This window comes from Nerophis lumbriciformis, linkage group LG12, assembly GCF_033978685.3.
Source record: "Nerophis lumbriciformis linkage group LG12, RoL_Nlum_v2.1, whole genome shotgun sequence".
Taxonomy (NCBI): domain Eukaryota; kingdom Metazoa; phylum Chordata; class Actinopteri; order Syngnathiformes; family Syngnathidae; genus Nerophis; species Nerophis lumbriciformis.
The window spans coordinates 12101609-12122912 of record NC_084559.2 but is presented as its reverse complement, the minus strand read 5'-3'; the positions used below and the strand labels follow the sequence as shown (position 1 = coordinate 12122912).

Below are 21304 nucleotides of genomic sequence, written 5' to 3'. Positions count from 1 at the left end.
ATGATTTTTATTTCATGCTTGAAATAAGAAATGATGACTTTAAAAAAGTATTTTTATACTTGTGAGTGTTGATGACACAGATTTGCAACACTTGATATTCTAGTTTCAAGCATGTTTTACTCAATATAGGTCATCAAATCTCAGCAACAAGCTGGAATATCTTACTGAGATCATTTAGAACACTTAAAACAAGTAAAACACTCTAACATAAAATCTGCTTAGTGAGAAGAATTATCTTATCAGACAGAAAATAAGCAAATATCACCCTTATTTGAGATATTTCATCTTACTTAGATTTCACTTTTTGCAGTGTAGGGCTGATTTGTCACCTTGCGTATGGAAGCTAAAAAGTACTCATTGTGTTCCAGGGGCTTTAGTGGCCACAGGAACACTTTATTTAAACCCCCCCGGCTAATTCTTGTCTAGACAAAGCTAGCTGTTAGTGACTCTGCGGTAAGGATTATTCTCGGCTTGTTCGCCCACTGATGGGGTGAGCAGCCCCTAAAACCTTCACCCTGCCTGGAATAATAGCAGCTGACTGATCGGGAAGGATAACGGCGCCTGCACACGCCCGGCCTGTCGCTCACAATCAGCCTTCCTTGGCGCCCGCCAGCCAAAGGGGACTCAAGTCATGAAACAAACACTAAAAGCACGACCATTTTCATTTTGGTTTGCTACTACAAACCCCGTTTCCATATGAGTTGGGAAATTGTGTTAGATGTAAATATAAACGGAATACAATGATTTGCAAATCATTTTCAACCCATATTCAATTGAATATGCTACAAAGACAACATATTTGATGTTCAAACTGATAATAATAAATAATCATTAACTTTAGAATCTGATGCCAGCAACACGTGACAAAGAAGTTGGGAAAGGTGGCAAAAAAGACTGATAAAGTTGAGGAATGCTCATCAAACACTTATTTGGAACATCCCACAGGTGTGCAGGCTAATTTTGGAACAGGTGGGTGCCATGATTTGGGTATAAAAGTAGATTCCATGAAATGCTCAGTCATTCACAAACAAGGATGGGGCGAGGGTCGCCACTTTGTCAACAAATGCGTGAGCAAATTGTTGAACAGTTTAAGAAAAACCTTTCTCAACCAGCTATTGCAAGGAATTTAGGGATTTCACCATCTACGCTCCGTAATTTCATCAGAGAATGTGGAGAAATCACTGCACGTAAGCAGCTAAGCCCGTGACATTCGATCCCTCAGGCCGTACTGCATCAACAAGAGACATCAGTGTGTAAAGGATATCACCACATGGGCTCAGGAACACTTCAGAAACCCACTGTCAGTAACTAGAGTTGGTCGCTACATCTGTAAGTGCAAGTTAAAACTCTCCTATGCAAGGCGAAAAAAAACGTTTATCAACAACACCCAGAAACGCCGTTGGCTTCGCTGGGCCTGAGCTCATCTAAGATGGACTGATACAAAGTGGAAAAGTGTTCTGTGGTCTGACGAGTCCACATTTCAAATTGTTTTTGGAAAATGTGGACGTCGTGTCCTCCGGAACAAAGAGGAAAAACAACCATCCGGATTGTTATAGGTGCAAAGTTCAAAAGCCAGCATGTGTGATGGTATGGGGGTGTATTAGTGCCCAAGACATGCACCATTAATGCTGAAAGGTACATACTAGAGATGCGCGGATAGGCAATTATTTCATCCGCAACCGCATCAGAAAGTCGTCAACCATCCGCAATCCACCCGATCTAACATTTGATCAGAACCGCATCCGCCCGCACCCGCCCGTTGTTATATATCTAATATAGACGATGCAAGGCATTAGTGAGGTTATAAAGCTTTTGCCTGTTAAAGAAAGGAGACTGATCCAATGCAGCACAGACATTCGCGTGCCACGCTGTCACGACCCAGACGCACACCAGTGCGCAATCATATGGGAGCCGCGCTGAGCGCACCTCCAAGCGCGTCTCGCTGCCGGCGACGGCCGGGTATATGGGCCCGACGCTCCAGCGCCATCCATTTTCAGGGCTAGTTGATTCGGCAGGTGGGTTGTTACACACTCCTTAGCGGGTTCCGACTTCCATGGCCACCGTCCTAGCTGCTGTCTATATCAACCAGGGTGAGCCCCACCCCTTTCGTGAGCGCACTGCGCGCGGAGTGACCCCTGTTACGCGCCCCCGGCAACAGGGGTGGCGGGCAGGTAAGCTGCGCGGGCGGAGCGCGCGGAGTGACCCCTGTTACGAGCCCCCGGCCACGGGGGTGGCGGGCAGGTAAGCTGCTTACCTGCTGCGCGTGACGCCAGCCGCGGCGAAGGTGGACGAGGCGGGGTGTCGGTGCGGTGGGTGACCCTGGACGTGCGTCGGGCCCTTCTCGCGGATCGCCTCAGCTACGACTCCCGGTGGGGCCCTCTCGGGGGAAGGGGCCTCGGTCCCGGACCCCGGCGAGGCGTCCCTTCTCTGCTCCGTAAAAGTGTCCATCTCTTTTTTTTTTTTTCTTCTGTTGTGGCATATGCTGCAGGTGCCTGCTCGTTTTTCGTATGTGGGTAACAACATTTAACTATGTATATATATTTCCGAATTGGTTTAACTGCCACCCGCCTGAATCTATTTAAAATCTAATTTTTTAAAATTTCAATCGCCCGACCCGACCCGCTGATAAAATCTAATTTTTTAAAAATTTCATCCGCCCGATTCGCGGATAATCCGCGGACTCCGCGGTTGTGCCCGCAAACCGCGCATCTCTAGTACATACAGCTTTTGGAGCAACATATGTTGCCATCCAAGCAATGTTATCATGGACGCCCCTGCTTATTTCAGCAAGACAATGCCAAGCCACCTGTTACAACAGTTCCCAAACGTTTACTGAGTGTTGTTAAAAGGAAAGGCCATGTAACACAGTGGTAAAAATGCCCCTGTGACAACTTTTTTGCAATGTGTTGCTGCCATTAAATTCTAAATTAATGATTATTTGAAAGTGTGAACATTAAATATCTTGTCTATTCAATTGAATATAAGTTGAAAAGGATTTGCAAATCATTGTATTCTGTTTTTATTTACGAATTACACAACGTGCCAACTTCACTGGTTTTGCGTTTTGTATATTAATATGCTGCATTTGATATAAATATCCCACTTTGAACAGTACTTTATGGATGACAAACCACTGCTGGATGCTTAATTCTGAGCTCTGCAATATCTGATTATTACTTGCTTGCATAATTGAAATCCACTTTTAAAAAAGACCCCACCATTTTGACACAAATGGAATTTAATTGTCAGAATGTCTTACTTGTGATTTTGAGTATTATCTAAAGTCCTATTTTGACCTGTTTTCATTGATTATTAATAACAGACGTAGCATCAGCGTGGCTTAGCATAGTTTACCCGGTGTCTCTTTCTTTGTGCATTTTAACGCTTACCTGTGGCATGTTGTGTCCTAGCAGAGGGAGAGGTTCTTGAGGCACAGTGACACCGGTCTCAGTTCCGTGGGCGATTGGACCCCACCGCACTCCTCCAATTTACCTCCCGGTCCCTCCGGCGCCAGCCTTTCCAGACCAAGAGCGTGGAGCGTGCGCACCTTCCAGGACTTCCTCCCCCCGCTGCCGCAGCTCCATAAGAAGTGGTGCAGCTGGAACTCTACCAGCCCTTTCACCAAGCTGGTGGACAGCGTCAGTAATAATAATAATAATAACCATAATCATTTTTTGCTCCACCTTTTTCCCCACTTCTCAAAATTACACACTTGACTACCATATTTTTCGGGCTATACAGGTATTTAAACCCGCCCCGACCAAATTTGAGAAGGCATTCGACCGTGTCCCCCGGGAAGTCCTGTGGGGAGTGCTCAGAGAGTATGGGGTATCAGACTGTCTGATTGTGGCGGTCCGCTCCCTGTATGATCAGTGTCAGAGCTTGGTCCGCATTGCCGGCAGTAAGTCGGACAAGTTTCCAGTGAGGGTTGGACTCCGCCAAGGCTGCCCTTTGTCACCGATTCTGTTCATAACTTTTATGGACAGAATTTCTAGGCGCAGTCAAGGCGTTGAGGGCATCCGGTTTGGTGGCTGCAGGATTAGGTCTTTGCTTTTTGCAGATGATGTGGTCCTGATGGCTTCATCTGGCCAAGATCTTCAGCTCTCACTGGATCGGTTCGCAGCCGAGTGTGAAGCGACTGGGATGGGAATCAGCACCTCCAAGTCCGAGTCCATGGTTCTCGCCCGGGAAAAGGTGGAGTGCCATCTCCAGGTTGGGGAGGAGATCTTGCCCCAAGTGGAGGAGTTCAAGTACCTCTGAGTCTCGTTCACGAGTGAGGGAAGAGTGGATCGTGAGATCGACAGGCGGATCGGTGCGGCGTCTTCAGTAATGCGGACTCTGTATTGATCCGTTGTGGTGAAGAAGGAGCTGAGCCGGAAGGCAAACCTCTCAATTTACCGGTCGATCTACGTTCCCATCCTCACCTATGGTCATGAGCTTTGGGTTATGACCGAAAGGACAAGATCACGGGTACAAGCGGCCGAAATGAGTTTCCTCCGCCGGGTCTCTCCCTTAGAGATAGGGTGAGAAGCTCTGGCATCCGGGAGGAGCTCAAAGCTGCTCCTCCACATTGAGAGGAGCCAGATGAGGTGGTTCGGGCATCTGGTCAGGATGCCACCCGAACGCCTCCCTAGGGAGGTGTTTAGGGCACGTCCGGCAGGAGGCCACGGGGAAGACCCAAGACACGTTGGGAAGACTATGTCTCCCGGCTGGCCAGGGAACGCCTCGGGATCCCCCAGGAGGAGCTGGACGAAGTGGCTCTTAAACGTTGCTTAAGAGTAATGAATGAAGAATCCTTTCGAGCAGAAACGCTGTGAAAGAAAATACTTCCGGCACAAAATGGGAAGTACATTGTCAACCCGAGCGAACTTGTCCAAAAGATGGCGCCATTGCACAAACAATAACAAACCTTTTCAGTGTCTTTGTCGGCATGATATGAATACTTTTACTAAAATGTGATGTAAAATGGCCAATTGTTCAAGAAAAACAAGTCTCCTTATCATTCCAGGCTCCTCCCTGTTTGGTGGCGGACAACAACAGGAAGTCTTTCTCCGATGTTCACCTGGCGGCCAAAATGGACCGCAGCACCATGTCCGACTCTCCTATCAGCAACGCTTCCTATCCACTGGCTCAGGCTGCCCAAAGGCAGCGGCGTCTCAACTCAGCCAGCAACCTGCGCCGCTCCCGCTTCACAGGGCCTTGCTTCGGTCTGTTCTCTGGGACGGCGGACGCATCAAAGTCCTCTGGGCTCAGTCATGGCCAGAGTTCCCAACCGGAGCCCATCTCGTCTGCTTCCTCCATCCAGTGCCCCGTGGAGGGCGGCCAGGCTGCCAAGAGGCACGACTTCCCAGGAGAGGGCGAACACCTGCCTGTGTTTGCCATTTCCGAGGAAGAGGACCGGCAGCCTTTGGTCTTAGCTGAACACCTAACTCAAACCCCTAACGCCACCATCCTGAACGGACTAGTGCGAGAGACATTCGAGGGAAAAAGACCTACTAGCGCTAATTCCAGCCTCAGCCCTCAGAACCAGAGGGCTAGACCGGAGTGGAGGGCATGCGGGAGTCCGATGTCAGGTGGGGTTTGTCCACTCCCTTCCAATACCACCATGACCGAGTCAAACACCATCAGCGGCTGCCAGCTGCCTCTCAGTCAGTCCGCAGTGTTGTGCATCAACCACATGTGACCAAGAAGGTCCCAACAAGACTGTGGTGGGCCTTTTCATGAAAGCCCCTTTGTTTGATCTCAAAACCTTTGACAGAATTTACTCGCAAGTTGATTACTTTCTGGAATACGCGTTCTGGATGCTGCTTGATATATGCCGAGGTCCATACTGCTGTGGTGTCATGTTTTAAAAAGGCTTACAACAAAGAACAGTATTTTGGATTGTACACTAAAATCCCAACTTTTAGGAGCACTTTTTTAAACGGGGTTTATTGATCATTTTCATATATTTTGGTAAATTGTACTCCAAACACTGCACTACTTTTCAGTTATTCGTTCAATGTGAATATTGTAATATGTGTCAATACCTTTTTCCATCACGTGTCGTCTTCTGACCTTTTGTTTGTTTTTACAGGACTTCCAAGACTTGTTACCCAGATTTGTTCTGTAAAGTATAAATCATACATGTATCGCTTATGAACTATATATACATTTCCTGGATTATGAAAGGGAAATCAAAATACTGTAAAGCATATACTAATGTACATTTCTAGTTAAATCTAGTTTAAAGAAAAAGAAATAGCAATCACAATAGTATTTATTAAATGAGTTGACATGGAATAATGTAAAGTTTAAATAAAGGCTGTCATTCTCATGTGTAGTACTTCATGTTTCTAATATGATGAAATCATCAGCTCCATTTAGTTTCACTGATGAGCTGTGTTCCCATAGGAGTCCTTCATTTTTAACCTAGGGCTCCTCTGGGTACTGCAAACGTGTTTAATGACGCTCGCTTGTAATAAAGCAACTTTTTTGTTCAGCTCTTTTGATCCAGCCGCACTGCCGTGTTGCCCTCCTGCCTGGGAGGGGCTGACAAGACCAGAAATACACTTCAGTGGATTGCCCCCTTCGGGTTGGGAGAGATGTCTTGACCCAGGTGAAGTAGTTCAAATTTTGGGATTTTGTTCACGAGCGAGGGACGGCGACAGCCCTCGCAAAAATGACTAATGATCTACTGCTAACGATGGATTCTGATGCGTCATCTATGTTGCTGCTTCTTGATCTTAGCGCTGCTTTCGATACCCTCGATCATAATATTTTATTAGAGCGTATCAAAACACGTATTGGTATGTCAGACTTAGCTTTGTCGTGGTTTAACTCTTATCTTACTGACAGGATGCAGTGCGTCTCCCATATTAATGTGACCTCGGACTATGTCAAGGTTAGTGCGGAGTTCCTCAGGGTTCGGTTCTTGGCCCTGTATTCTTTAGTATTTACATGCTGCCGCTAGGCGACATCATACGCAAATACGGTGTTAGCTTTCATTGTTATGCTGATGACACCCAACTCTACATGCCCCTAAAGCTGACCAACACGCCGGATTGTAGTCAGCTGGAGGCGTGTCTTAATGAAATTAAACAATGGATGTCCGCTAACTTCTTGCAACTCAATGCCAAGAAAACGGAAATGCTGATTATCGGTCCTGCTAAACACCGACATTTATTTTAATAATACCACCTTAACATTTGACAACCAAACAATTACACAAGGCGAATCAGTAAAGAATCTGGGTATTATTTTCGACCCAACTTTCTCCTTGGAGTCACACATTAAGAGTGTTACTAAAACGGCCTTCTTTCATCTCCGTAATATCGCTAAATTTTGTTCTATTTTATCCACTAGCGACGCTGAGATCATTATTCATGCGTTCGTTACGTCTCGACTACTGTAACGTATTATTTTCGGGTCTCCCTATGTCTAGCATTAAAAGATTACAGTTGGTACAAAATGCGGCTGCTAGACTTTTGACAAGAACAAGAAAGTTTGATCATATTACGCCTATACTGTATATACCTTTATATACTTATAAACATACCTATACTGTATATACCTTTATATACTTATAAACATACCTATACTGGCTCACCTGCACTGGCTTCCTGTGCACTTAAGATGTGACTTTATGGTTTTACTACTTACGTATAAAATACTACACGGTCTAGCTCCGTCCTATCTTGTCGATTGCATTGTACCATATGTCCCGGCAAGAAATCTGCGTTCAAAGAACTCCGGCTTATTAGTGATTCCCAGAGCCCCAAAAAAGTCTGCGGGCTATAGAGCGTTTTCTATTGGGGCTCCAGTACTATGGAATGCCCTCCCGGTAACAATTAGAGATGCTACCTCAGTAGAAGCATTTAAGTCCCATCTTAAAACTCATTTGTATACTCTAGCCTTTAAATAGCCCCCCTGTTAGACCAGTTGATCTGCCGTTTCTTTTCTTCTGTCCTCTGCTCCCCTTTTCCTTGTGGAGGGGGGGGGGGGGGGGGCACAGGTCCGGTGGCCATGGATGAAGTGCTGGCTGTCCAGAGTCGGGACCCGGGGTGGACCGCTCGCCTGTGCATTGGCTGGGAACATCTCTGCGCTGCTGACCCGTCTCCCCTCGGGATGGTGTCCTGCTGGCCCCACTATGGACTGGACTCTTACTATTATGTTGGATCCACTATGGACTGGACTCTCACAATATTATGTCAGACCCACTCGACATCCATTGCTTTCGGTCTCCCCTAGAGGGGGGGGGGGTTACCCACATATGCGGTCCTCTCCAAGGTTTCTCATAGTCATTCACATCGACGTCCCACTGGGGTGAGTTTTTCCTTGCCCTTATGTGGGCTTTGTACCGAGGATGTCGTTGTGGCTTGTGCAGCCCTTTGAGACACTTGTGATTTAGGGCTATATAAATAAACATTGATTGATTGATTGATTGAAGATCAACAGATGAGTTGGTGCAGTAATGTAACAAAGGCTGAGCCACAAGGTAAAGCTTTACCGTATGCTGTTCCATCTATGTTCCTCACCTGACCTACTGTTAAAAGCTTTGGGTAGTGGCCGGAAGAGCAAGATCAAACAGCCGAAATAAATGTACTTCTTTGTCTCAGTCATCCGGGAGTAGCTCAAGAGTGGCAAGGCTGCTCCTTCGCATTGAGAAGAGCCAGTTGAGGTAGCTCGGCAGGAAAGGATGCAACAAAACATGTAGTGAAGGTATGCTGGAAACGTTTGGCAGAGTCTTCAACTCAGACCTCCGGCAGAACTCCACTTGCATGTCGAGTCGGAATGGGCTGAACTTCATGCTTTTGTTACTGAAGAAGCTGATCTAAAATGTAGTCACAAGTTTAGGCCCTTTACCAGGAGGAAGTTGGGCGGTGGAAGGAATACCTTGAGGCTCTTCTTTGCTGACATCTTTCTTAAGAGGAAAAGTCTAAAGGACGTGAATACAGACATGTGGCTGATGAGGTAGGCCCTGGAGGTGTGAGAGATTCACCATGAAGACCTTCAGCTCTAGATGTTGTGGGACTGTCTCTCTAATATTGCGTGGGAATTAGATACAGCACCTCTGGATTGGCAGACTGGGGCAGCGGTCCTGCTTTTCAAAAAGGGTGGGGTCCAACTACAGGAGATCATACTCCTGAGCCTCCATGGGAAAGGAGGTGCAATGTGATTTGTGTCCTGGTCATGGAACACTGTAACAGCTCTATGCCCTACCGAGAGTACTGGAAGGTTCCAGCTTCCAATGATGCCTTTGCCACTGTTTCTGTTCATTATTGTTTTCAAGATAATTTCTAGGCACAGCCAAGGTGTTGAGGGTATTTAGTTTTGGGGCCATCAGATCTTGTCTCTATTTGCAGACACCCCAACTGTGAAGCACATCCCAACCTCGAGCCACGGTTCTCAACTTTAAAAAGTTGGAAAGTCTTGAAGCGGGGTTTAAGTTTCTCAGGGTCTTCTTTACAAGGAATATGGGCTCGGCCAGTGGACTGGCGCAGTAATGTGTTTGCTGGATCGGACCATAGTGGTGGACAGAGTTCTTTCTCCACACTATGAGAAGCCAATTGAGGTGGCTTCTGAGACGCCTAAGTGGTGGTGAGTTCCAGGCAAATATTCATGGTTACTTTTCATGCTTTTGCCTTTCAAATGATCCATCCATCCATTTTCTACCGCTTGTCCAGTTCGGGGTCGCGGAGAGTGCTGGAGCCTATCTCAGCTACAATCGGGCGGAGGTCGGGGTACCATCCATCCATCTTCTTCCGCTTATCCGAGGTCGGGTCGCGGGGTCAGCAGCCTCAGCAGGGAAGCCCAGACTTCCCTCTCCCCAGCCACTTCGTCCAGCTCTTCCTGTGGGACCCCGAGGCGTTCCCAGGCCAGCCGGGAGACATAGTCTTCCCAACGTGTCCTGGGTCTTCCCCGCGGCCTCCTACCGGTCGGACGTGCCCTACAACACCTCCCTAGGGAGGCGTTCGGGTGGCATCCTGACCAGATGCCCGAACCACCTCATCTGGCTCCTCTCGATGTGGAGGGGCAGCGGCTACTTTGAGCTCCCCCCGGATGGCAGAGCTTCTCACCCTATCTCTAAGGGAGAGCTCCGCCACCCGGCAGAGGAAACTCATTTCGGCCGCTTGTACCCGTGATCTTGTCCTTTCGGTCATAACCCAAAGCTCATGACCATAGGTGAGGATGGGAACGTAGATCGACCGGTAAATTGAGAGCTTTGCCTTTCGGCTCAGCTCCTTCTTCACCACAACGGATCGATACAGCGTCCGCATTACTGAAGACGCCGCACCGATCCGCCTGTCAATCTCACGATCCACTCTTCCATCACTCGTGAACAAGACTCCGAGGTTCTTGAACTCCTCCACTTGGGGCAAGATCTCCTCCCCAACCCGGAGATGGCACTCCACCCTTTTCCGGGCGAGAACCATGGACTCGGACTTGGAGGTGCTGATTCTCATCCCAGTCGCTTCACACTCGGCTGCGAACCGATCCAGTGAGAGCTGAAGATCCTGGCCAGATGAAGCCATCAGGACCACATCATCTGCAAAAAGCAGAGACCTAATCCTACAGCCACCAAACCAGATCCCCTCAACGCCTTGACTGCGCCTAGAAATTCTGTCCATAAAAGTTATGAACAGAATCGGTGACAAAGGGCAGCCTTGGCGGAGTCCAACCCTCACTGGAAACGTGTCCGACTTACTGCCGGCAATGCGGACCAAGCTCTGGCACTGAGCATACAGGGAGCGGACTGCCACAATCAGACAGTCCGATACCCCATACTCTCTGAGCACTCCCCACAGGACTTCCCGAGGGACACGGTCGAATGCCTTCTCCAAGTCCACAAAACACATGTAGACTGGTTGGGCAAACTCCCATGCACCCTCAAGGACCCTGCCGAGAGTATAGAGCTGGTCCACAGTTCCACGACCAGGACGAAAACCACACTGTTCCTCCTGAATCCGAGGTTCGACTATCCGGTGTAGCCTCCTCTCCAGTACACCTGAATAGACCTTACCGGGAAGGCTGAGGAGTGTGATCCCACGATAGTTAGAACACACCCTCCGGTTCCCCCTCTTAAAGAGAGGAACCACCACCCCGGTCTGCCAATCCAGAGGCACCGCCCCCGATGTCCACGCGAGGTCGGGGTACACCCTGGACAAGTCGCCACCTCATCGCAGGGCCAACACAGATAGACAGACAACACTCACACTCACATTCACACACTAGGACCAATTTAGTGTTGCCAATCAACCTATCCCCAGGTGCATGTTTTTGGAGGTGGGAGGAAGCCGGAGTACCCGGAGGGAACCCACGCAGTCACGGGGAGAACATGCAAACTCCACACAGAAAGATCCCGAGCCCGGGATTGAACCCAGGACTGCTCAGGACCTCCGTATTGTGATGATCCATTAGAAATATTTTATTTTTTCTATTGAGTGACCATGCATGTTTCTTTTCACTGGTTGAAAAATAAACAAGGAATAAAAGCCAAGACAAGACCGATAGTTCCAGTTTTTAATGTAAATTCAAAAAGGCAAACCGGATCCACATGCATGTCAAATACCATCGTACTTTTGTTAATACAGCACATTTATTTTGTGTGCCTTCTAGTCTACATGCATCTAACTGGACCTGATGGCACAGCATAAACCAAGTGCTTGCATAAAGTTGCTGACATCACAGAAGACATGAAGGCACCTCTGAAGCCTACTTCCTAGGGAGGCGCTTACGAGGTAGAATGAACTCTGCTTCCACCCGTTTGTTGTTCAGACTTTTACACACAAAGTGAGTAAATGTTTGCGTTAGTATACAACATCCTGTCTCCTGGCAAATGCAAAGTACTACTCCAAAGCCTCTTTAATACCAATTCCTGATTGGAGCGGCTTGGTACTGTTGTTGGCTTAGAGTGCCCAGATCTCCAGTGGGGAATAATTAAAACTCAGTCCTTCTGTCGGGGGGGATCGACTGGACTTGTGTAGGGGGTCTGAGCTGCTATGGAATGCTAGAATGGTCCTTACACCATGACTAAGGGGGTAAAAAAAAAAAAACTTTAACACCTAAAGTCATTTAAACCCCTGGGCAGAGGGAAGAAAATGCTCATTCAAAACAAGCTGGACTGTTGACTATTGCCACTAAAACTAAAAACAACAACAAAAGAATAAATTACAAAATATGACTACCTGCATTCCAGAACACTACATACTCAATTTTTAGAAACAACCTGAATGAAGACAAACATTTCAAATAGTCCATGCAGGATTCACTAAGACTGTTTAACAGTTTCTTCATATCCACCAGCAGTTCTACACACCAATTAAAGTGACCAAAAAGACAAAACAAACACTGACTTTCTTTTTTATCGTATAAGGCCTCTTGTATCAATCATCCACAACTTAAAAACAACAGAGGGCTTGGGCTACTTTTTTTAAAGAAAGAAATGATATCGAAACGTGTGCACAAACAAGTGCCCCTTATCTTTTTTTTAATACGACACTTTTACAGTAGCATTGTTTACCTGAGAAACCAGAGAACACCTAAACTACCGTATTTTCCGCACTATAAGGCGCACCTAAAAACCACAAATTTTCTCAAAAGCTGACAATGCGCCTTATAACCCGGTGCGCTTTATATATGGATAAATATTAAGATTCATTTTCATAAAGTTTCGGTCTCGCAACTTCAGTAAACAGCCGCCATCTTTTTTCCCGGTAGAACAGGAAGCGCTTCTTCTTCTACGCAAGCAACCGCCAAGGTAAGCACCCGCCCCCATAGAACAGGAAGCGCTTCTTCTTCTACTGTAAGCAACCACCCGCCCGCGTAGAAGAAGAAGAAGCGCGTGGATATTACCGTACGTTTCATTTCCTTTGTGTGTTTACATCTGTAAAGACCACAAAATGGCTCCTACTAAGCGACAGGGATCCGGTTCATGAAAAGACGCAATCTCTCCATCCGCACACGGATTACTATTTCACAGCAACTGCCTAAAGACTTTCAAGAAAAGCTGGCTACTTTCCGTGCATATTGTAAAAACAAGATAGCTGAAAAAAAGATCCGGCCAGAGAACATTATCAACATGGACGAGGTTCCACTGACTTTTGATATTCCTGTGAACCGCACTGTGGATACAACAGGAGCACGTACGGTGAATATTCGCACCATAGGGAATGAGAAGTCATCCTTCACTGTGGTTCTAGCTTGCCATGGTAATGGCCAGAAATTTCCACCCATGGTGATATTCAAAAGGAAGACCTTGCCAAAAGAGACCTTTCCAGCCGGCGTCATCATAAAAGCTAACTCGAAGGGATGGATGAAGAAAAGATGAGCGAGTGGTTAAGGTAAGTTTAAGTTTACGCGAAGAGGCCGGGTGGCTTTTTTCAGCAGCTCCGTCCATGTTGATATACGATTCCATGACTGTTTTTTTGACATTCCTTTAGCGCAGTTAGATGCGGCTTACAACACGGGGCGGCTTATAGGTGGACAAAGTTTTGAAATATGCCGTTCATTGAAGGCGCGGCTTATAACGGGCGCCTTATGGTGCGGAAAATACGGTAACAACCTATCGGCTGCCCCCATGCAAAGGGAATTGACAAGACATATTTGCTAAATTATCCCATCTTGCATGGTAAGCAAAGTGGCAAAGTTAACTACAACTGCTAAGTATAATAATAATAATATATTATTATTGTCTATTGTGAGCGAACTGTTGTGCTGAATTTCCCCCCGGGATCAATAAAGTACTTTCTATTCTATTCTATAGCAGTGTTTTCCACTCATCTATTTGTTTTATTTTCTATACAGTCACAAATTAGTTTGGCCTGCTACAAATAGACCAGTATGTATCGTTACCGGATTTTTTCATTAATGTGAAACAATTCTTATTGCTTATATTCATTCCGACACGTGACTTCTTGCCAAAGTGAAAACCAGTGGTGGTCAACCAAGCCAAGGTGGCTGTTGTACAGCAAGCAGCGCGCAAACTATCCGAGTACAACGAGGCTTAAATCTTCCTGCAAAAAGCAGATACGAGCAAAAAAAATGTAACTATGCAATATAAAAATAGATCCCAGTATTTATCAAAATAAGATTTGTCGAGTGATATTAAGGATTCGATCGCGTTCTCAGGCAAAACGATTGTGCTCCAGACACCAATCTATAGGACAAAACAGATGGAAACTTGGAAAAGCATGGAGGTCTACAACTTCTTTGTGTGTGGCTGGGTCAAGGAAATTGGTATCAAGATTCTCCTAGATAAATATGCATCGTTTTTGCTCGGGTAAGGTTGCATTTCGTGATTTTACTTTGCGCATGTTTGTTGCTGTTGCAGGCGCCGTTTATGAGTAGTGTGATTTTCCCGTCTTATCAAAATATAACTACAGATGTCAACATCGTGTATGTGCTGAAAGCTTCATTTTTGATTGCTGCCTTTGGTAAAAGCTTACCGTATTTTCCGCACTATAAGGCGCACCTAAAAACCACAAATTTTCTCAAAAGCTGACAGTGCGCCTTATAACCCGGTGCGCTTTATATATGGATAAATATTAAGATTCATTTTCATAAAGTTTCGGTCTCGCAACTTCGGTAAACAGCCGCCATCTTTTTTCCCGGTAGAACAGGAAGCGCTTCTTCTTCTACGCAAGCAACCGCCAAGGTAAGCACCCGCCCCCATAGAACAGGAAGCGCTTCTTCTTCTACTGTAAGCAACCACCCGCCCGCGTAGAAGAAGAAGAAGAAGCGCGCGGATATTACCGTACGTTTCATTTCCTTTGTGTGTTTACATCTGTAAAGACCACAAAATGGCTCCTACTAAGCGACAGTGATCCGGTTCATGAAAAGACGCAATCTCTCCGTCCGCACACGGATTACTATTTCACAGAAACTGCCTAAAGACTTTCAAGAAAAGCTGGCTACTTTCCGTGCATATTGTAAAAACAAGATAGCTGAAAAAAAGATCCGGCCAGAGAACATTATCAACATGGACGAGGTTCCACTGACTTTTGATATTCCTGTGAACCGCACTGTGGATACAACGGGAGCACGTACGGTGAATATTCGCACCATAGGGAATGAGAAGTCATCCTTCACTGTGGTTCTAGCTTGCCATGCTAATGGCCAGAAACTTCCACCCATGGTGATATTCAAAAGGAAGACCTTGCCAAAAGAGACCTTTCCAGCCGGCGTCATCATAAAAGCTAACTCGAAGGGATGGATGGATGAAGAAAAGATGAGCGAGTGGTTAAGGTAAGTTTAAGTTTACGCGAAGAGGCCGGGTGGCTTTTTTCACGCAGCTCCGTCCATGTTGATATACGACTCCATGCGTGCCCACATCACGCTGGTTTTTAATATATTATTAAAGTTTGACTGACCTATCTGACTGTTTTTTTGACATTCCTTTAGCGCAGTTAGATGCGGCTTATAACACGGGGTGGCTTATAGGTGGACAAAGTTTTGAAATATGCCGTTCATTGAAGGCGCGGCTTATAACCCAGGGCGCCTTATGGTGCGGAAAATACGGTAACTCTTTTAGGTTTTTGCTGACATTTGCTTTCTTTTATTGAGACTTGCCGAGTTGGTGCTTTTCAAAACACTCGTAGCAAATACAAATAATATCAAGATAATACCTAAAAGGGGAAATAATAAAGATTAAAAGTATATCTATCAAACCTTTAACGGAGTGATCACTGCAAACTCACGCATTGTTCGACTTTGCTCCGTTAGACTAGAGCACACCTGGGCCCGTTAAAGCTTTTCAATCGGCCTGCCGGACATTCCCAAATAATTTTTTTTTAGATATAATGATGTGCAATGATGTTTTCTAATGACCGTAAGTCTTGAACTATACAAAGTATTTCAATGGTTGGAATCTGCGCTTTTGCAAGATATACTAGTTACTAAGGTAATCTAATTAGTTACTATGGTAATCTAAGTCACAGCAGCTGTGTCAGGGACAGACGTGTAAGGAGATTTTTACAACAAAGTTCTAAAGCTTAGTCATAAATCAGATGTATCAGATTGTAGGTGGGGGTTGTTTTTACCCTTTGCATTCATATTTCGCTTTGTTTGTTGCATTTTTGTTGCCTTTTGCTTGATTGTAAAATATGTCAATCGAGAGGGGGTGTGACGTTCATATGTTGTCAATATTCAGTGTTTTATCGTTCATAGTTAATATTGTACATTCCACATTCTGGGTGTCTCATTCAGTAAAAAAATGTAAAACTCTTTTTTTAAGGTGGTCTGTCATAACGTTTTTAGCATTCAATCCGACATTATTGTGAGGTTTGTATTAGTGTTCCTAAATATAGATATACCGGCCCCCCAGACACATTCTTTTCTCTAAATTTGGCCCCCCCGAGGCAAGATAATTGCCCAGGCCTGGACTACAGTGTGAGCTGCATGCTTTTCTTGTCGTTTCATAAAATCTTGCACTCTTCCGTCCCTTTTTGATTACCTCTTGAGAAACGTTTATCCTTTCTGCGATTTGAACGGTTCGTACAGCCAAAAACAACACAAGCGTAGGGCTTTTTTTTTCGCCCGTGAAAGGCTAAATGGCGCCGAGTACACATTGAAAACATAAGCTTGCTTGACCACCACACGTATTGACTGGGCGGGACGAGACGTGTTTTGTACTAAAACAGATTCATGGACAAAATATTAGTTTGAGAGTATTTTTTTGTGGAAAATAACTATTTTAATATCATTAAAAACATGTATCTTCCCAACTCTGCTTCAACCAAGATTCGATCCCGGTACAAAGGTCTTTTAAGAGGAGCACCAACATTGTGTGCCCCGGGAGTCACTGTGATATAAAATGGGAACTGGTGGAATCGCCAATGTCAGAACTCCAAGAGTTCAGGAATACTTTTGCGGTAAACTTTCACATGTATTTATAACTTGACATTTAAAATGCACTTTCTCCACGCAGAACAGCGCGTGTGCCAGGTTTAGGGAGTGGTTAACGCTGCCTCTTAACACAACTCATACGCACCTAGTCTGCCTATTTTATTGTTATATACAGGTAAAAGCCAGTAAATTAGAATATTTTGAAAAACTTGATTTATTTCAGTAATTGCATTCAAAAGGTGTAATTTGTACATTATATTTATTCATTGCACACAGACTGATGCATTCAAATGTTTATTTCATTTAATTTTGATGATTTGAAGTGGCAACAAATGAAAATCCAAAATTCCGTGTGTCACAAAATTAGAATATTACTTAAGGCTAATACAAAAAAGGGATTTTTAGAAATGTTGGCCAACTGAAAAGTATGAAAATGAAAAATATGAGCATGTACAATACTCAATACTTGGTTGGAGCTCCTTTTGCCTCAATTACTGCGTTAATGCGGCGTGGCATGGAGTCGATGAGTTTCTGGCACTGCTCAGGTGTTATGAGAGCCCAGGTTGCTCTGATAGTGGCCTTCAACTCTTCTGCGTTTTTGGGTCTGGCATTCTGCATCTTCCTTTTCACAATACCCCACAGATTTTCTATGGGGCTAAGGTCAGGGGAGTTGGCGGGCCAATTTAGAACAGAAATACCATGGTCCGTAAACCAGGCACGGGTAGATTTTGCGCTGTGTGCAGGCGCCAAGTCCTGTTGGAACTTGAAATCTCCATCTCCATAGAGCAGGTCAGCAGCAGGAAGCATGAAGTGCTCTAAAATTTGCTGGTAGACGGCTGCGTTGACCCTGGATCTCAGGAAACAGAGTGGACCGACACCAGCAGATGACATGGCACCCCAAACCATCACTGATGGTGGAAACTTTACACTAGACTTCAGGCAACGTGGATCCTGTGCCTCTCCTGTCTTCCTCCAGACTCTGGGACCCCGATTTCCAAAGGAAATGCAAAATTTGCATGGTTGGGTGATGGTTTGGGGTGCCATGTCATCTGCTGGTGTCGGTCCACTGTTTCCTGAGATCCAGGGTCAACGCAGCCGTCTACCAGCAAGTTTTAGAGCACTTCATGCTTCCTGCTGCTGACCTGCCCTATGGAGATGGAGATTTCAAGTTCCAACAGGACTTGGCGCCTGCACACAGCGCAAAATCTACCCGTGCCTGGTTTACGGACCATGGTATTTCTGTTCTAAATTGGCCCGCCAACTCCCCTGACCTTAGCCCCATAGAAAATCTGTGGGGTATTGTGAAAAGGAAGATGCAGAATGCCAGACCCAAAAACGCAGAAGAGTTGAAGGCCACTATCAGAGCAACCTGGGCTCTCATAACACCTGAGCAGTGCCAGAAACTCATCGACTCCATGCCACGCCGCATTAACGCAGTAATTGAGGCAAAAGGAGCTCCAACCAAGTATTGAGTATTGTACATGCTCATATTTTCCATTTTCATACTTTTCAGTTGGCCAACATTTCTAAAAATCCCTTTTTTGTATTAGCCTTAAGTAATATTCTAATTTTGTGACACACGGAATTTTGGATTTTCATTTGTTGCCACTTCAAATCATCAAAATTAAATGAAATAAACATTTGAATGCATCAGTCTGTGTGCAATGAATAAATATAATGTACAAGTTACACCTTTTGAATGCAATTACTGAAATAAATCAAGTTTTTCAAAATATTCTAATTTACTGGCTTTTACCTGTATAGCAAGTATTGAGACAAGGTTTTTCCTTGCCCTGATGTGGAATCTGAGCCGAGGACGTCGTCGTAGCTTGTGCAGCCCTTTGAGACACTTGTGATTAAGGGCTATATAAGTAAACTTTGATTGAAACTTTGAGACCAATCTAGATATTTGGGGTGCAATTTAAATTTAAATTTTTTCGCTAGTGCATTTTCCATTTTGGTACAGAATTCCCACACATTACAAGGGAAAGACAGGAAGTGTTTCTTGCATTGTGCTTACGTTCACCTCCACAAGTGCATTACCTCAACTGTGAAAAGGTGAGGCATGGAAGTGTGCAGCCCAGCCTCTGACAAGCAGAAGTCATATTTAGCGACAGTGCTAATTTAACGTCACCCAGCTTTTATTTAAACAGATTGCAGTCCTGTGGGAAACACTACTGTGCCATTTAGGATAGCCTCCATTCTTATTGATTGTACTTGTTGATGTGTTCAGCAAAGGAAATGGAAGTGATTATTAGCATTATTTGATCGCAACAATTTTGCCTTTGCTCTGAAGCGTTACATCCGGATAATTATGCAGAGTAAAAAGTACAGCAGAGGCACACGTTCATCTCACTGATGCCTCCACAAAACATTTATGGTAAGTTCCGTATTTTTCGGACTATAAGTCGCAGTTTTTTTTCATAGTTTGGCCGGGGGTGCGACTTATACTCAGGAGCGACTTATGTGTGAAATTATTAACACATTATAATATTATTGATCTCATTCACGTAAGAGACTAGACGTATAAGATTTCATGGGATTTAGCGATTAGGAGTGACAGATTGTTTGGTAAACGTATAGCATGTTCTATATGTTATAGTTATTTGAATGACTCTTACCATAATATGTTACGTTAACATACCAGTTGGTTATTTATGCCTCATATAACGTACACTTATTCAGCCTGTTGTTCACTATTCTTGATTTATTCTAAATTGCCTTTCAAATGTCTATTCTTGGTCTTGCCTTTTATCAAATACATTTCCCCCAAAAATGCGACTTATACTCCAGTGCGACTTATGTTTTTTTCCTTCTTTATTATGCATTTTCGGCCGGTGCGACTTATACTCCGAAAAATACGGTTTGTATCTTGCCCAAAACGCATCTAACGAGTATCAATATTTATTAATAATTCTTTAACATGCATACAACTAAAATATGCATGAAGGAATCCCTAAATTATTGCACTAAGTTACATCCCAAACTATTCATAACACAGTCTGCCTAGATCAAAACAGCAAAGTAAAGTTTACAAAAATATATATCAAAAGTTGGCGAGAATGTTTTTGTTTGAGCTATAAAGTGCATACTAGCACTACTTGATTCAGCCCAATGCTGTGGAAGAGTTCACTATTGGTTTCGTGTGAGAGTAAATAATAATAGGGGACTATTAGTCACCACAACCAGGTGAGATTGGGTCTCCATTGTGTTGCGAGCCCAGCAGACGCCTTTGTTGGCTCAGCTCTTGAAACGGGTCTGCTCACATATGTGGTTGAATTTCCTGAAAACAAGACGTATCAGAAATAAGTACACACCCTCTGATGGATCATGTTTAGCCAGGACAGATGAACCCACGGGGCAGGGGACTTGTCCTGGCTTGTCCACATGACAGACACATTGTGACAATGGCTCCATCTAGCGGTAAAATACATTAACAGCATGTACACTGCAAAAAGTGAAATCTAAGTAAGAAGAAATATCTCAAATTAGGGTGATATTATTCTTATTTTCTGTCTGATAAGATCATTCTTCTCACTAAGCAGATTTTATGTTAGAGTGCTTTACTTGTTTTAAGGGTTTTGGTCCTAAATGATCTCAGTAAGATATTACAGCTTGTTGCTGAGATTTGATGACCTATATTGAGTAAAACATGCTTGAAACTAGAATATAAACTGTGTCATCAACACTCACAAGTATAAAACTACTTTTTTAAAGTAATCATTTCTTTTTTCAAGCATGAAAAAAAAAATCATGATGCCGAGCGCATATCATTATGTCAAGATAATGGCACTAGCATTTACTTCATTTAAGAATATTTTTCAGCATATTGAGCAAAAAGGTCTCTTTTTTTTTCTACCAAGAAAAGGGCACTTGTTATTAGTGAGAATATACTTATTTTAAGGTATTTTGGGGTTCATTGAGGTTAGCTAATTTGACTTGTTTTGGAAAGTCTTGACAAGCTGAATTTTCTTGTTCTATTGGCAGATCATTTTGCTTAGTTCAAATAAAATACCCCTCATTTTTGTATTTTTTTTTCTTGTTTTTGAACACTGACTTTTTGCAGTGTAGTAAACCAGTTGTTGACTTCGAAATCATTAATTCCTTAGCTGAATTACACTTCTGCATTTTGATTAATCCTGATTAATTGCAGTATATTACTTGCTTGCATAATTTATAGTAACTTTTGTCATTTTTTGTTACTTTAATGCACTTTTATTTTGGTTTTTTTGCTCAAACGGTTCAATTTAAAGTTCTGTCAGGATGTATTTTGAAGTGAAATATGACCTCTTAAGACCCAAGCTGTTTGTTTACATGCTTTTTTTTATTTTTATTTCTCTTTGCTATTTGGGCTTATTGGACACTAATTAGAATAAAAACTAAGAATCATCTTTTGATATGATGTACTTAGTCCATAAGTAACAAACGTGTACTTCATGTTTAGTGACACGCTAATTCTTATTTTTTCACTTTTTTTCCC

The 21304-nt window shown here is 44.2% G+C and overlaps 2 protein-coding genes across 3 annotated transcripts in view; one reads left to right on the top strand and one right to left on the bottom strand.

Annotated features, from left to right (window-relative positions):
* Window positions 1-6297, top strand: part of LOC133623011 (uncharacterized) — a 96686-nt gene extending 90389 nt beyond the window's left edge. Inside the window, exons 6-7 of one of the 2 annotated variants that reach the window (XM_072914300.1) lie at window positions 3414-3638; window positions 5009-6297. In XM_072914300.1, coding sequence (XP_072770401.1) covers window positions 3414-3638; window positions 5009-5683 — 900 coding nt within the window. In that variant the 3' untranslated portion in view covers window positions 5684-6297. Of the gene's footprint in view, window positions 1-3410; window positions 3639-5008 lie in introns of both variants that reach the window. The other variant, XM_072914299.1, reaches the window with a different exon arrangement.
* Window positions 6298-18611: 12314 nt separating this feature from the next.
* chfr (checkpoint with forkhead and ring finger domains, E3 ubiquitin protein ligase) overlaps window positions 18612-21304 on the bottom strand; it is a 48424-nt gene continuing 45731 nt past the window's right edge. The window contains exon 18 of the mRNA XM_061985908.2: window positions 18612-20107. Coding sequence (XP_061841892.1) covers window positions 20065-20107 — 43 coding nt within the window. The 3' untranslated portion in view covers window positions 18612-20064. The remainder of the gene's footprint in view (window positions 20108-21304) is intronic.